Raw genomic sequence first — 13,257 nt, forward strand, 5'->3', positions numbered from 1 at the left:
GTTCACATATCTTAATAGATGTCCAAGTACTACGTACACCATCAAGGCCATACTTTTCTTATCCATGAGGCTGTTATGAACCTCTCTCAGGAACTGATTCATACTATCTATTCCATGTGACCTAGCAATGTTAATAGCCATCAAAAGAACTAGGTTAGTGCTTGACGAATCCAAGTGGGTTACTAGTGATTATTTCCTTTTCTAAGTACTTCTAAGCCATTTTGTTACATATAGACATTAAACTTGTCAAAATCTACCCTTTCCCCATTTTGAAAATCAGGATACTAGAAGACACTTATTTCTCGCTGAAGGCTGTCTGGCTACTTAAGGTATGCCAAGTCCTTCCCTTTGAATCTTCACCTGATGGAAGTGGAGATCATAAGGATTTCTCCTTAGGCATAATTCAGGACTCGGGGTCAAGGAGACAAGAGCTCATGCATGTCGAATCAAGAGCTTGCTAACATTAAGAAACCTAGACAGCCTACTAAAAAGGAACAAAGGCAGACATTTCTCTACGTTAAATTTGGTTTTCAACAAAAAAACTAAATTTACAAAGTTTTTTTTTAATGTTTATTTTTGAGAAAGAGACCGGGTGCGAGCACAGGAGAGGCAGAGAGAGAGGGAGATAGAATCTGAAGCAGGCTCCAGGCTCTAAGATGTCAGCACAGAGCCCGATACAGGGGTTGATCCCACGAATCTAGAGATCATGACCTTAGCCAAAGTTGGACGCTTAACCAACTCAGCCACTCAGGTGCCCCTAAATTTATAAAGATTTTAAAAAGGAATATTTAGTTAAATATACTTAATGACACTCTTGATCCAGTGACTTTGTTAAAAACAGGCAAAGAATTTTACTTTTTTAATGTTTATTTTTGAGAGAGAGCACACATGCATGTGAGCAGAGGAGGGGCAGAGAGAGGGAGACAGAGGATCCAAAGTGGGCTCTGCGCTGACAGCAGAGACCCCAGTGCAGAGCTTGAACCCACAAACCGTGAGATCATGACTCAAGCTGAAGTCAGGAGCTTTACTAAGTCACCCAGACACCCCAAAACAGGCAAAGAATTTTAAATAACTTGACCAGTTTGGAAACCACTTGGTATGCCAAGGACATCCTTTTAGAAAACTCCCAAGTTCTTGTGCTCTCTGATGAGCTCTCAAATGCACTTTCAGTCATAGGAAGCTGATCCTCGGAATTATTTTGGGACTCTTCGGAGTTCATTCATGAGCCAAAGGGCAACACTAAGCAGAGCCAGGGAGCCTGACTGGTGAGTGGCAGCCAAAGGAGTTGGAACGTACATTAGCAGAGTGCTAATGCCCAAGCCCACCTGTTACAGAGGAAAGAATGCAGTAAGAAAAGCAGGAGCCACAACTTCAAATGACTGGGCATAGACAACCAGATACATAAATTTCCACATTCTCCCATCAGAACACTAAAAATATATATTTAAGAATTTTCACAAGTAAATATACTCACAACAAAGGAAATTCAAACAAAATAAACCTAATATTCTCTTTAATTATCCTTCACCCTAGCCCAGTTCCCCCCCACCAAGGTAGTTTATCAGTTTCTACACACTTACACTTTTTCATAGATGTTTACAGAAAAAACATAATCCTGTACTTTTAAAAATTGGATTGTTCTGCTACTTGCTTTTTTCCACTTAACAACATGAGTCTTGAGATCTTACTATTTTAAACTGCTACACAGTATTCCACAGTATGGGTGTGCCATACTTGTATATTTAGGTTGTTTCCAGCTTTTTACTATCGCAGCAACTTTACCATGAGTTTCTTTGTACACAGCTCTTTGTGCACTGGAATATTTCTAGGGCAGGAACTAAGAAGTCACTTTTCTGGACCAAAAGATTATACATTTAACATTTTAAAAGATAATGCCAAACTGCCCTCTGGAAAAAACTATACCAACTCATGCTCTCACCAAGAATATATGAAGGTATCCATTTTCCTATGCCCATGCCAATACCTGATAATCTTAAAAAAATTTTTTTTCTCCAATCTAACAGGCACAAAGTGGCATGCATTGTTTTAATTTGCTCCTCTCAGATCCATGATGCTTCTCTCGGATCATGAATGAGGCTAAACAGCTTTTCATATTTATTGGTCATTCATTGTTCCTCTTATGAGAACTATGTATACTCATATCCTCATTTTATTTCCCGGTTATTAATCTTTTAGTCTATTACAAATATTGAAATCATTTTCTCCTAGCCTGTCACCTTCCTTTTTTAACTTAGTTTTGGAGATCCCTCAGACCAAGAAGAAGTGGTTTATACCTGTGTATATGCCAAAGCTAGCAGAGTCACTGCTGCCATTTTGGTCCTTCGAGGAAGGGGAATTCTCCGGGAAAGGAAGTAGAGCACTGTCACGGCTGTAACTGAAGTGATTCCCTGCAGAAAGGAAGGGATCTCACCAAGTGCCAGGAAGAAATGTCCCACCCTCCTGATTTCTGCTCATCTTACATGTATCTTCTCTAGAACCAGTGAGTCACTTTCTTATACCAGGCAGAGAACGACCTGTGGCTCCACCTGTGATTACTCCTCAGTCTCCTCCATGTTCTGCTTGCCACTTAAATGTTCATGTTCCCCAAGGCACCTATCACTCTAGACACTCTTACTCTCTCTTCTCAGTGATCCTTTCCAAATTCTAACACGGGTGCGCCCCTCAGGGGTAGCCCTCACTTTTTAAGTCATTCTTTGCATTCTTATGCCTAATTTTATCTCCTCTCGAATCCTGGGTTTTTTTTCTTTTTTTTTTTTTTAATGTTTATTTTTGAGAGAGAGAGCATCAGCAGGGGAGGATCAGAGAGAAAGGGAGACACAGAACCCAAAGCAGGCTCCCAGCTCCAAGTTGTCAGCACAGAGCCTGATGCAGGGCTCAAACCCATCAACCATGAGATCATGACCTGAGCCGCAGTCGGATGCTCAACCGACTGGGCCAACCAGGTGCCCCACTAATCCTGTATTTTTAAAGTGGGTCTGACCCCAGCACATGAGGGTTATTCTCCTGGGCTGTGAGTAGAGAAGATAGTGGTGCTGGCAGCTAGTGCTAAAAACAAGTGAAAGTATCATTTTCCTTCCCGCCGCACTTCAGTAAAGGATTGGCAATAGGGTCTCCTTTCCCACTCCATGATGTCAAGGAGAATGTTCGTCTATCATTTTTTACATCTATTTCACTTTTCCTTTTCAGAGCTGTCCAGGATGACAATTTCAACTAGACTCTACTTATTACAAAATGTTGGCAAAGAGGCCTGAGCCCACACAAGGTAACTGGCCCAAGTGCCAGTGTTGCCCTTGGGGGTCTGAGTCCTCTGGACCTCTGTCTTTGGGTGTGCTCCAATCACCTCATACCCAGCACACCTCAGTCTGATGACATCCTTCATCTCCAGCCCAACACTCATTCCAGTAGTCCTATTTCTGGGTGTGTTTTAAGCATGCCACAGAATCAACTTTGGGATCTTCTTTACCATCATTACTACAGCCAATCTTCTCCTTAGAGCCTGTTTGTGATCCACTGTTCTCTTCAAGTTCTGCTCCCCCACACAGCCTAGAGCCCCACCACTCTCACCTGCAATACTGCAATGGCACCTCTGCTTCTTGCTGGCCTCCTTGCTGCCAGTCTTTCCTGGCTCCAACGTATCACGCCCAGCTACCAAGCCAATCTTAACATGACTCATAGCAGGCCCTTAATAAATATCAGCTTAAATAAGATGACAAACATTTTAGCTCCCTGGAGTTTTGGTTCAGCTCTGATAGTTATATGTTCAGCAGCCTATCTTTGCCCTCTCTTCTCTACTTGGCCTCATTTCCACTAAAATGACTCTCCTATGTGTGTGCAGGATTGAGGGAAGTTATCCTTTGCCAGATGGCAAAAGGCATATTCCAACTTTAAGAAGATGGCAGTATCCCAAAAGCCAGAATTTGGCTGGAAAGGGTGTGGGTAATTAGGACAAAAACATCACATCAGAGACCTGGTGCTAAATTTCTCCCAAAAAGAAAAGGAAATCTAGTGCCCAGTCTGTTCTACCCTCTCTTAGTGCTGCCATCAGTGCCTCAGACACCCCAAAGGCTGTGAGAGGCTCCCTGTGCTCAGTAGCCAGTAACTAGCAGCCAGACTTACCAGAATCCGGTGATCAAACTGCACCATGGTGGGATTCTCAAAAACATTCCTCAGGATGGGGGAGAAGGTAAAGAGATCCTCTGGGATCCAAGATTCTCCCATCTTTGGGAAGGAATTGTAAACAAGCCCAGCATCCAGCCCTGCCACAAAGGCCCCTATATTCCAAGGCAAATAGTATTTATTAAAATGAGATACAGAGGAGATCAAATACTAGTTTTGGCATAGAAAAAGTTTATTATCCCAGAGACAGACAAAAAGGAATAATCAGAGAACAAAAAGATCTACAGAAGGGTTTCTAAACAGAGAATATACATCCTAATCACCACGGGAATTAAAAAAAAAAAAAAAAACCCACAAAACTGCATCCTCACCTGCTCCCACCCCAAGATTCTGGCATGCCTCCCTTAAAGGAGAGAACTAGAAGCTCTGGAACAAGGCATATTCGATAGAAACATCCTGTTAGTGATTTTGATGCCCTCCTTATCCTACTACGAACCAGATCTATTCGGGAAATGCTTTTCCCCCAGATACCTGCGTAATATACTCCTTCATTTCGTCAGGTCTCCACTCAATATCACCTTATCAAAGAGATCCCCTCAATGATCCTATATAAGACAGCACTTCCCCAACCTCACCTCTATCCCCTTATCCTGCTTTATTTTTTTCTTCATAGCACTGAACACCATCTGCCATATATTTTCACTGTTTATTGCCTGTCTTCCCCAAGTGCTCAAAAAAATGTTGGTTGAGTGAACACAGAAGTGAAAAAAAATTTACAAACTAAATCCTGGATAAACATGTAAAATATCCATGAATTAATAGATGACTGATCCATTATTTATGATCAAAGAGACTTTGTTTTTTTATAAATAGCATTTATGAAGTCAGAATTCATGTTCTTCCACTAAAAAGGAGAGGGGGCACAAAGAACTGGTTTGATGGTTTTATTTACAGCAGTGCTACTCAACAGAACTTTCTGTGATGATGGAAATAGTCTCTATCTGCCATCCAAAATAGTTGCTAGACACATGTGGCTATTGAGCACTTGAAATGTGGCTAGTGTGACTAAGGAACTAAATTTTAGATTTTATTTAATTTTAATTATTTAAGTTTAAATAGTTGCTACATGACAGGTACTGTTCTAAGCACTTCACATCTATTACTTATAGTACACCATCATCTTCATTTTACAAATGAGGTCACTAAGGCCCAGAGAGGTTATACAGCTTGCCCAAGGTCACAGAGTTCATAGGTGGTAAAGCCAGGATTCAAACCTAGGCAGTCTGGATCCAGATAAATGCTCAATATTTTTGTTCAACTGACCGGAAAGCAGGGTTTTTGGAAGGGAGGAAGGAACAGAAAACAGAGGGTGAAGATGGTGGGTATGAGAGAGGCAGGTGTGAAAGGGAAATAGGAAGGTGCAAGAGGAAAGGACAAACTCCCCCCTGGAGTTTGTCTAGAGCCCGTTGGATGAGAAGAGTCCTACCTGAGAGAGCTGTAAGGAACACTAGGCCTGCTGTTCCATGAGCACATCGCCTCAACCACAGAAGCTGACGAGTTTCAGGCAACTAAAGAAGAAAAGCATTCAGATAAACTGTACTGCAAGAACCACGGGAGGCAGCAAAGATCTCCAAGGCCAAAGTCAAGTGACAGTCTGAAGCCTCATTTTCTCTGACTCCCTAAATAGGTTGAGCATTCCCAGCAGATATTCTGTTCAAATATGCATCATATTTTATGATGTTTATACATTTACTATGTCTTCCTTGCTATCCTGTAAGTTTTGTGAAGGCAGGAACTGACATCTGTCTTGCTTGGTGAAGTAATCCTAGCCCAGTGCTCAGTGTGTAAATACTCATTACATATCTGTTCAATAATGATTTGCATTGCATTTCCCATTGCAAGGGAAAAATGCTTCACCATGTTTGAAATGATGTGGCTTAAGACAGAGGACTAGATTTTCATGTTGTTTATGTATGATATTTAGTGCTTTGCAAATATAGTCAGAATCAAAATGCCTAAAGTAGAGACTCTTCCATTTAGTGTTTTGTTAATATAAAAATTTGATTTTATTTTTACTGTAGCCAACTTCTGATACTAATCAGTGAAGCAACAAATATTTATTAAGAACTTTATAAACAGGTTACCATAAAGATACAAAGGAGTTAAGGAGTTAAGTCAGACTACTGTCCTTAAATGGTCTATAATCTAGTACATGAAGAGTGAGATATCATTAGAAAGATAACGTAGGACAATCTATCAGTACTGTCCAATGGAACTTTCTGTGATGATGGAAATGTTCTATAATCTAAGCACATGGATTGTCTACTGCACCAATGTTTTGACCCCATCTGGCTTCCCTGTGGGGATGACTGCCAAGTCCACAACTCCTCTCCTTGTTGGGATTGAGGCTACTTTTTCCAAGTACCTACTGGATAATTCTACCTAAAAGTCCTTTGTCATCTCAAACTTCATTACATGGACAGGTTATCCAGGCCAACCATGACTTTAATACCAAAAATAATAGTCATTTTTAGAAAAACTAGTATTTTCTTTTGATCAGCATACAAAGAAAATATTTCAGACAAGATCACTATATTGTCAGATTTGATGAATGATAGGTCCCCAACTAAAGAATAAACAGCCCCCATGGCTCCTGTACACCATCAAAGGTTCAGAAACAGCTTCCATTCTGGCCTTCCTCCAACCCTCTGGGAGTCACAAGTAAGGCTCTTGTTGCAACCCCTTCCTACCTTTTCTAAAATTCATGTTTTCACTGTTCCCAACAGGCAGTGCAAACAGAATATTCGGCTCCTGTACTAATTTTCCTTTGAATGAGTTGTTCCAGCTCAAAAGAGTAATGACACATTTTCCTTTGCAGTTCCAAAGCTTTCTATAATCTCAAAGTTCAATGCTTCTGTCATCTTTGATTATATCTAATTTCTGGTAAATCGGTAGATGTTACTAAGGGAATGTGTGCATTTTGATTTATAACTTCCCATAAGAAGCAGAATTTCTGTTCCTGTGACCCTGTCAGCATCTGTGTAGATGTACTAACAGCATAGACTGACTTTTACCTTGTGCTGAGGGAGCAGCAGTGAGAGTGAAGTCCACAAGCTGGCACAATAAAGAACAAGGGCTGATCCCAGGTGGGCAGCAAGGCGGTACTGACTGACCCGAGGGATGTCATGGGAGTCTGGTTTTTCTTCTAATCCACTTTTCACCATATACCATCCCAACAGACCCTAGAACCAAAAACAGAAGGGGCAAATAACACACAGCTGGATCTGTCTATTCAACTTTACTATCTGAGAAAGCGAGTTATCAATTATCAGTACTCCCTGACCTCTCCTTTCCATATCTTCCCATATCTCCAGTATCCCAGGAGTCGTAACCTATCCACATTTTCACACATAGCACCACAAATACTTAACCACTGCTTAGATTAACATTTTATTCAAGTATAAGCCAAATACAGAAAAGTACACAAAAGTGTATCTATGGGCAAAACCTTAGAAATACTTGCTATAATTTAATATTATTTAAACCAGTGAAATATAAGAATAAAAAGAGAGTTTTTTCTATACAAACGAGATCATATGCTTTGGAAAAGCTTTGATAAAGATAACTGCTTAATAACAATCATTGTCAAGTTAGTAGGAATAGACAATTATAAAAGTTTTGGGTAGAGGGGAGTAAAAAATTTGTAAGGCTTTGCCAGCAGATTGCTTTGCAAATGTCTAAGTTCCCACTCTTCTTTAAGGAAAATGAAATGAAATAATAGTTTATGAGGATGCAAGAGATCTGAAGTTAAATTCCAATCAGAGGACTTTAAAGAACAGGTCTTAGCTCTTCATTTAAAAAAAAAAAAAAAAGTAATCAAAGTACAGGCTTAAGCTTAAAAATGCAAGGTATGTATTATTCTGATTCTCTGCTTAACTTTTTCAATTAACCAAACAACTGTCAGTTTCATTTCTATCAGTTAAGATATAGCCCTTTCACCCCCACTCTCCCAAGTCAATAGAAGCATGTCAAGAGGTGGGATTCTCCCACCTCTTCTACATAGCTCTCCTCAGGAAATCTTCTGGGGCATGTCTTTATCCTTAGTGATGACCCTGGATGGTCTAATTATCTTGATTTCATCTGCATAGGACATTGGAAGACAAAGGAGTGTAAAGTGTGATTTGCCAGCCCCACTTTCTTCTTCCCATAACCCCATGTGCCATCTTCAAATTTCTACCGCCCTTGGAGTTGATCTTTAGTGGGTTTTTTTTTTTTTTTCATTCTAAAATAAACTTTCATTTTGTTTTACCAACCCTTCCCTAGGTCTTAGGGACATTTACTAATGTCTCTTTACCTGTTTCTATTGCCTCTATTTTGTCTCTTCCATCTCCCTCTTTAATTCCTTCTAATTGGTTCATATTCTTACTACTTCAGAGTCAAATTAACCAATTAGCTTCTTCCTGATCAAATTCTGATGTTCCTTTGAGCTCTAAGACTCTCTCTGAGGGTGTAGAATCATGACCCAAATACTCATAAGTACCTTCTCTCATATTCCTTTTCTTGGCTCTCAGTCTCAGTCTCACCAAACCCTTAACTGTGGGAGCTTTCAAATTTGCTTCTTTAGCCATTCTAGCACAGAAAAGCCATAGAGCAGACAAGTGAGAAAAGGGGAGGAGAAAAGAACCCAGGAAGAGAGCCATGACAGGAAAGAAACTCTTGTGACACAAAAATATATTTACTGAGTGCTTACTAATTCCAGGAACTAAGTATTGTATATGCATGATCTATCTCATTTAATAGTCACACAAGTTAACCAGTAGGCACTATTATTATCCCTATTTACAGGTAAGGAAAGCATAGCCTACCGAAGATAGACAACTTGCCCTACTAAGTGGCAGAGCTGGGCCACGCTTGTAACACTAAAATTCATCCTCTTACCCACTCTGTAATACAGACTCAGATTCTTTCCTTAAAAACAATACCAACCAGGAAGCTCCTGGAAGCATCTCTGGTTTCCCAAACTTGAATAAATCTCACCTGGAAGCAGACTAACCCACACAGGGCAAGAACACGTCCTTTCATGCCACGGCTGAGCCAGCCCTTTCTCCAAAAATAGGCAGCAGGCAGGATGTATGTGAGGCCCACAAGGCGACCCCACATTCGATGTGAGTACTCCATGTACCAGATGAACTTGAATTCGGCCAGTGTCATATCATGATTCAAGCTGGGAGGAAGGGAAGTCAAAAAAGAAAGAGGAAACATCCATCTGATTGTTATTTACCGAGAGAATGCAGAAGCATTCTCAGTTTTGAAGCTTGAAATGAAAGGTCTGCCTTCTTCCTCATCCGTGACCCCAGGATCACTCTGGAACTGGAGGTTTAGAGTAGAAAGCTCACTAAATATAACTGGAGCAAATATCAATAATGGAATCTAACCATTCTGAAATGCTGAAATACGCAAAAGATTGAGAAGGCCTAGTGGGGCGTTTACCTGATTTTCTATAATACTTACATTTTAAATTCTGGAAATTGCTGATATTTTTGGAATTCTGCTTCCCATTCCTCTTGGTGTGTAGGTGGCTTCATCTCCTTTATTAAATTCCAGTCTACCATTGAGAGGCCAGACTCTGTCAACCTTAAGATAGGAAAGAAATGGTGTGTGCACACATGCACGGGTGCCCATGCAATGCTGGATTTCTCATGAACAGTTAACAGAAACGGGGATCTGAACTTAACCCCTCTAAAGTTAAACACAACATTTCACTATATCCTTTTTTGAAACCTTGCTTTCTTCTTACTGCTTAAAATTTCACCAGAAACAGCTGCCATCAGGTACACATTTCTTGACTCCTTGTTCTCTCAATCCTTTCATTCAACTCTCTTTACCTCTTTCTTTCACTAACATTCCTTAACAGGTAATATCAACCCTTACACCCAAGAAATGTGCCCTACATGGATATGAGACATTATTTACACAGGGAAAAGAGATTTGTTAGATATAAAACAGTTTAGATTCTTGAGTGAATTTAAAGCTAATAAAATTCAAATGTGTTGCAGTTTCCCATAACGGCCTATACAACATATGATATTTTGAAATAAGGGTACAGGGAATGCGGAGGAAATCTGAGCAACACATACTGTATTAACACCAGAAGGTATTTTCACCAAAAGGAGCAAGGATTCCTAAGGTAAAAGGCTGATTTTAGGTCAGAGGCAAGAAATGTAGAAGATGAACCTGGAACATCATATCCAGAAAGCAAAGAATTAAAGGTTACTAGTACCCTGTCAAAAAACAAACAAACAAACAAAAAAAAACAACCCTGGAGACAATTTGAAGAGGCTCCCATTGACTAAAGATGGAACAATCTGAGCACACCATCAAAGCAATGGATTGAAACATCAAACACATTTAAACTGATGAGCTCATAATATGTAAAAAACTAAAAACTTTATTGATCACCTTTGGAGGATGCTTGGGAGCCAATTTATTATTTTCAGAATTGGTAAATAAAGGGAAATTATTTATCCTGCCTTTCCTATACAAACTGTACAAACAGTACCTTAGGATAACCAAACTGTTGATGAAAGTTCCTCTTTAGAGTTGAGCTAATAATTAGAATTTTGCAACTGTAATGAAATCATGGATCTAGGCAATGATAATCAATGGCTGTTGGTATCTCTAATGGACACCAGATATTTATGAATGTTGTAATCACCTATGAAGGATTTTGCCCCCTGCTCCCATCCTGAATCTGATCAAGCAACAACCCATTTACAGGAAATACAGGGGATAAGGGAACATGTTAAACACCACCACAAGTATGCAATCAGCAAAATCCAGACTGTGGGAAACTCCGTATGACAAATCAGTTGGGTTTCTTTAATAGCAAAAAAACAAACAAACAAACAAAAAAAAAACAAAACTACAAAGAATGGGGGAGGAAGGGAGAAGAATCTAAATCTATAAAATCTCTTTATAGATTTAAAGAGACCTAAGAGGCATATGAACCAATTGTGATATATGGAACTTACGTGGATTTAATTCAAACAAACTATACAAAAAAATTTTGAGACAAATTTGAAAACTGTGTGTAGAGGGAAAATACATAAAAACAATGCATATCGAACAGCTAAGATCTAAACAAGTCTTTATGAAGGGCTCCTAATAATAAAACTCTAGATTGTTCTATAGCAGGGCAAGTCATCCGACATGTCCCTCTGCATATATAAAATGAGGGAGCTAGACTAGATGATTCCTAAGGACTCTTCCCCCTTAGTCATTCCATGTTTCTACTGATGACCCAAATAGCTGACTCTCGCTATGAGCAAATTACTCACCTAGTCATTCCACCAAGAATAACTGCTCCAGCCACTGTTCCACTGCAGACCAGGAGCCATCGGCCCACCACCCGCTCAGCAGCTTTTGAGGGAAGGGACACTGTACCCCTTCCAGACTGCAAAGCTACTTCAGAGATGGTGCTGTATTGCCCTGGCCTTAAGAGGTGCCTGATCCCACAGCTGCAACCACACTAAGGATCAAGACAGACAAATTACAACTGGAGACAGAGGGAAAGGCCTCAGTCCACCACTCTCATACACAATCCCACTCTGTCTAGAGTGGAGTACCCTGTACAGTCACATCTCCACCGCTTCTGCCCTAGTAAATCATCATCTCCTATCCAAGTCACTGCATCCACATCCCCCTTCACCCCCCGCCACCCCGCACCTGGTTTTCCTGCCTCTAGTCTTGCCTCACTCCAATCCATCCCCATACCACATGAACCTTCTAGTCTCAGCATGCTTCCCCCAGACTTAACTCCACACCTAAGTATGGATTTTCTTTCTCCTGTGGGAATTTAAACATGACTTCTCTGACTGGGATGCTCCTTGTTGTCTGATTGGTAACATCGACTATAGATCTTAGTTTAGTTGTCACCTCCTCTGGGAAGTGTTCCTAGACTCTGCCAGGTCTGCAACAAGTCGTTCTCACACTACACTGTACCTCCCCTATCTCAGCCCTTAACACATTGCAATGTACTTCAGGTTCATTTGTCTCTACCAACCACTAAGCTAGGAGTGTGGGACAGCAGTATCTGGTCCGTCTGGTGCTTTCCCTCCTGCAAATTTCATTTCTAACACATTCCCTTACATAACAAGATCTTAATAAAGATTTGACAAATGAATTACAAGCGAATTAACTGTGCCTTCCTCTAGAGTGGGAGACTTTTGGTATTTATCTTTCCTAACACATAATAATCACTCAATAATTATTTGTTGAGCAAATACACACCCTCTTCTGATTCTGTCCCTGAGTTCAAAGGTTCGTGTTCTGTTTCCTAACTTTAGACAATTTAAATTAAGCCTCAATTTCCTTCTCTGTAGAATGGGATTATAGTTCCACACCTGACTACCTGAGGGCTTTTAGCAAACCTCAAATATACAGGTAAAAATTACTGGGCTTTTACTATGTGCTAAGCGCTTGCTGTATAGGAAATCATTCAATCCTCCCCAGAAACTTATGAAGTAGGTATTGCAATTCCCATTTTACAGCCGAAGAAACTAAGGGACAGAAAGGTTACCTAACTTGGCTGATATCACACAGCCAGTAAGTGGCAAGTCCAGATCTTTAACTCAGGGACTTTGGGCACAAAGAAATGCGTTGTGAATTCTACGGAACTACGTCAATGTGATGTCGAATTATCTATTATTTTTCTCCTGACTCTTTCGCCCCATGTCCGATTCCGCGATTGAGTCGGCTGCGGTGCGGTACCTGCGTTCTAGGCGCCGCCCTAGGACCCAGGAGCCAGAGGCACGGGCTCCCCATCAAGGCCTTCAGGCGCGGAAAGAGTAATCGCTGCATACTGAAGACAGTGTAAGGAAGCCACCTCCACAACCCCGCACTCTGTGGTCTCCTTTCACCGCCGCCGAATGGAGAAACATTTCCGGGTCATGCAGCGCGAGCCCCTCCTTCTCAGAAGACAGGGGCGAGCAGTGACTGCGACTGCGCCAGACACTCGTCTTTCGCGGGGGCCGCTGGGTCTGGGTGTCGGAGACGCGCCGGGGTGCGCGCAGCCATCAGGCCGCGCTTCGTTGGGCGCGCGCGCCGGAACCCAGACCCTGA

General features: G+C 41.0%; 1 protein-coding gene across 2 annotated transcripts; it reads right to left on the reverse strand.

Moving 5' to 3' along the window:
* Positions 1-1,004: 1,004 nt before the first annotated feature.
* On the reverse strand, positions 1,005-13,174 carry LOC102972456 (cytochrome c oxidase assembly protein COX15 homolog). 2 transcript variants are annotated; one of them, XM_007080161.2, is made up of 9 exons: positions 12,907-13,174; positions 11,475-11,665; positions 9,649-9,771; positions 9,175-9,361; positions 7,212-7,379; positions 5,624-5,705; positions 4,138-4,292; positions 2,295-2,408; positions 1,005-1,325 (listed from the first exon to the last, which is right to left on the reverse strand). In XM_007080161.2, exons 1-9 carry the CDS (start codon positions 12,994-12,996, stop codon positions 1,194-1,196), a joined length of 1,242 nt encoding a protein of 413 aa, XP_007080223.1. In that variant the 5' UTR covers positions 12,997-13,174; the 3' UTR covers positions 1,005-1,193. The 2 variants fall into 2 exon arrangements, with proteins under 2 accessions (XP_007080223.1, XP_042817176.1); XM_042961242.1 differs by lacking the exon at positions 11,475-11,665 and having other exon boundaries at positions 12,907-12,991.
* Positions 13,175-13,257: the final 83 nt, after the last annotated feature.

This window comes from Panthera tigris, chromosome D2 (genome assembly GCF_018350195.1).
Source record: "Panthera tigris isolate Pti1 chromosome D2, P.tigris_Pti1_mat1.1, whole genome shotgun sequence".
Taxonomy (NCBI): domain Eukaryota; kingdom Metazoa; phylum Chordata; class Mammalia; order Carnivora; family Felidae; genus Panthera; species Panthera tigris.

Coding starts and splice junctions, on each gene's coding strand:
- LOC102972456 (XM_007080161.2), bottom strand. CDS start 12,996: ATGCAGCGATTACTCTTTCCGCGCCTGAAGGCCTTGATGGGGAGCCCG. Junction 9,772..11,474: donor ATTCTTGGTGGAATGACTAG/GTGAGTAATTTG, acceptor TCCTATCTTAAG/GTTGACAGAGTCTGGCCTCT. Junction 4,293..5,623: donor GTTCCTTACAGCTCTCTCAG/GTAGGACTCTTC, acceptor CTTGGAATATAG/GGGCCTTTGTGGCAGGGCTG.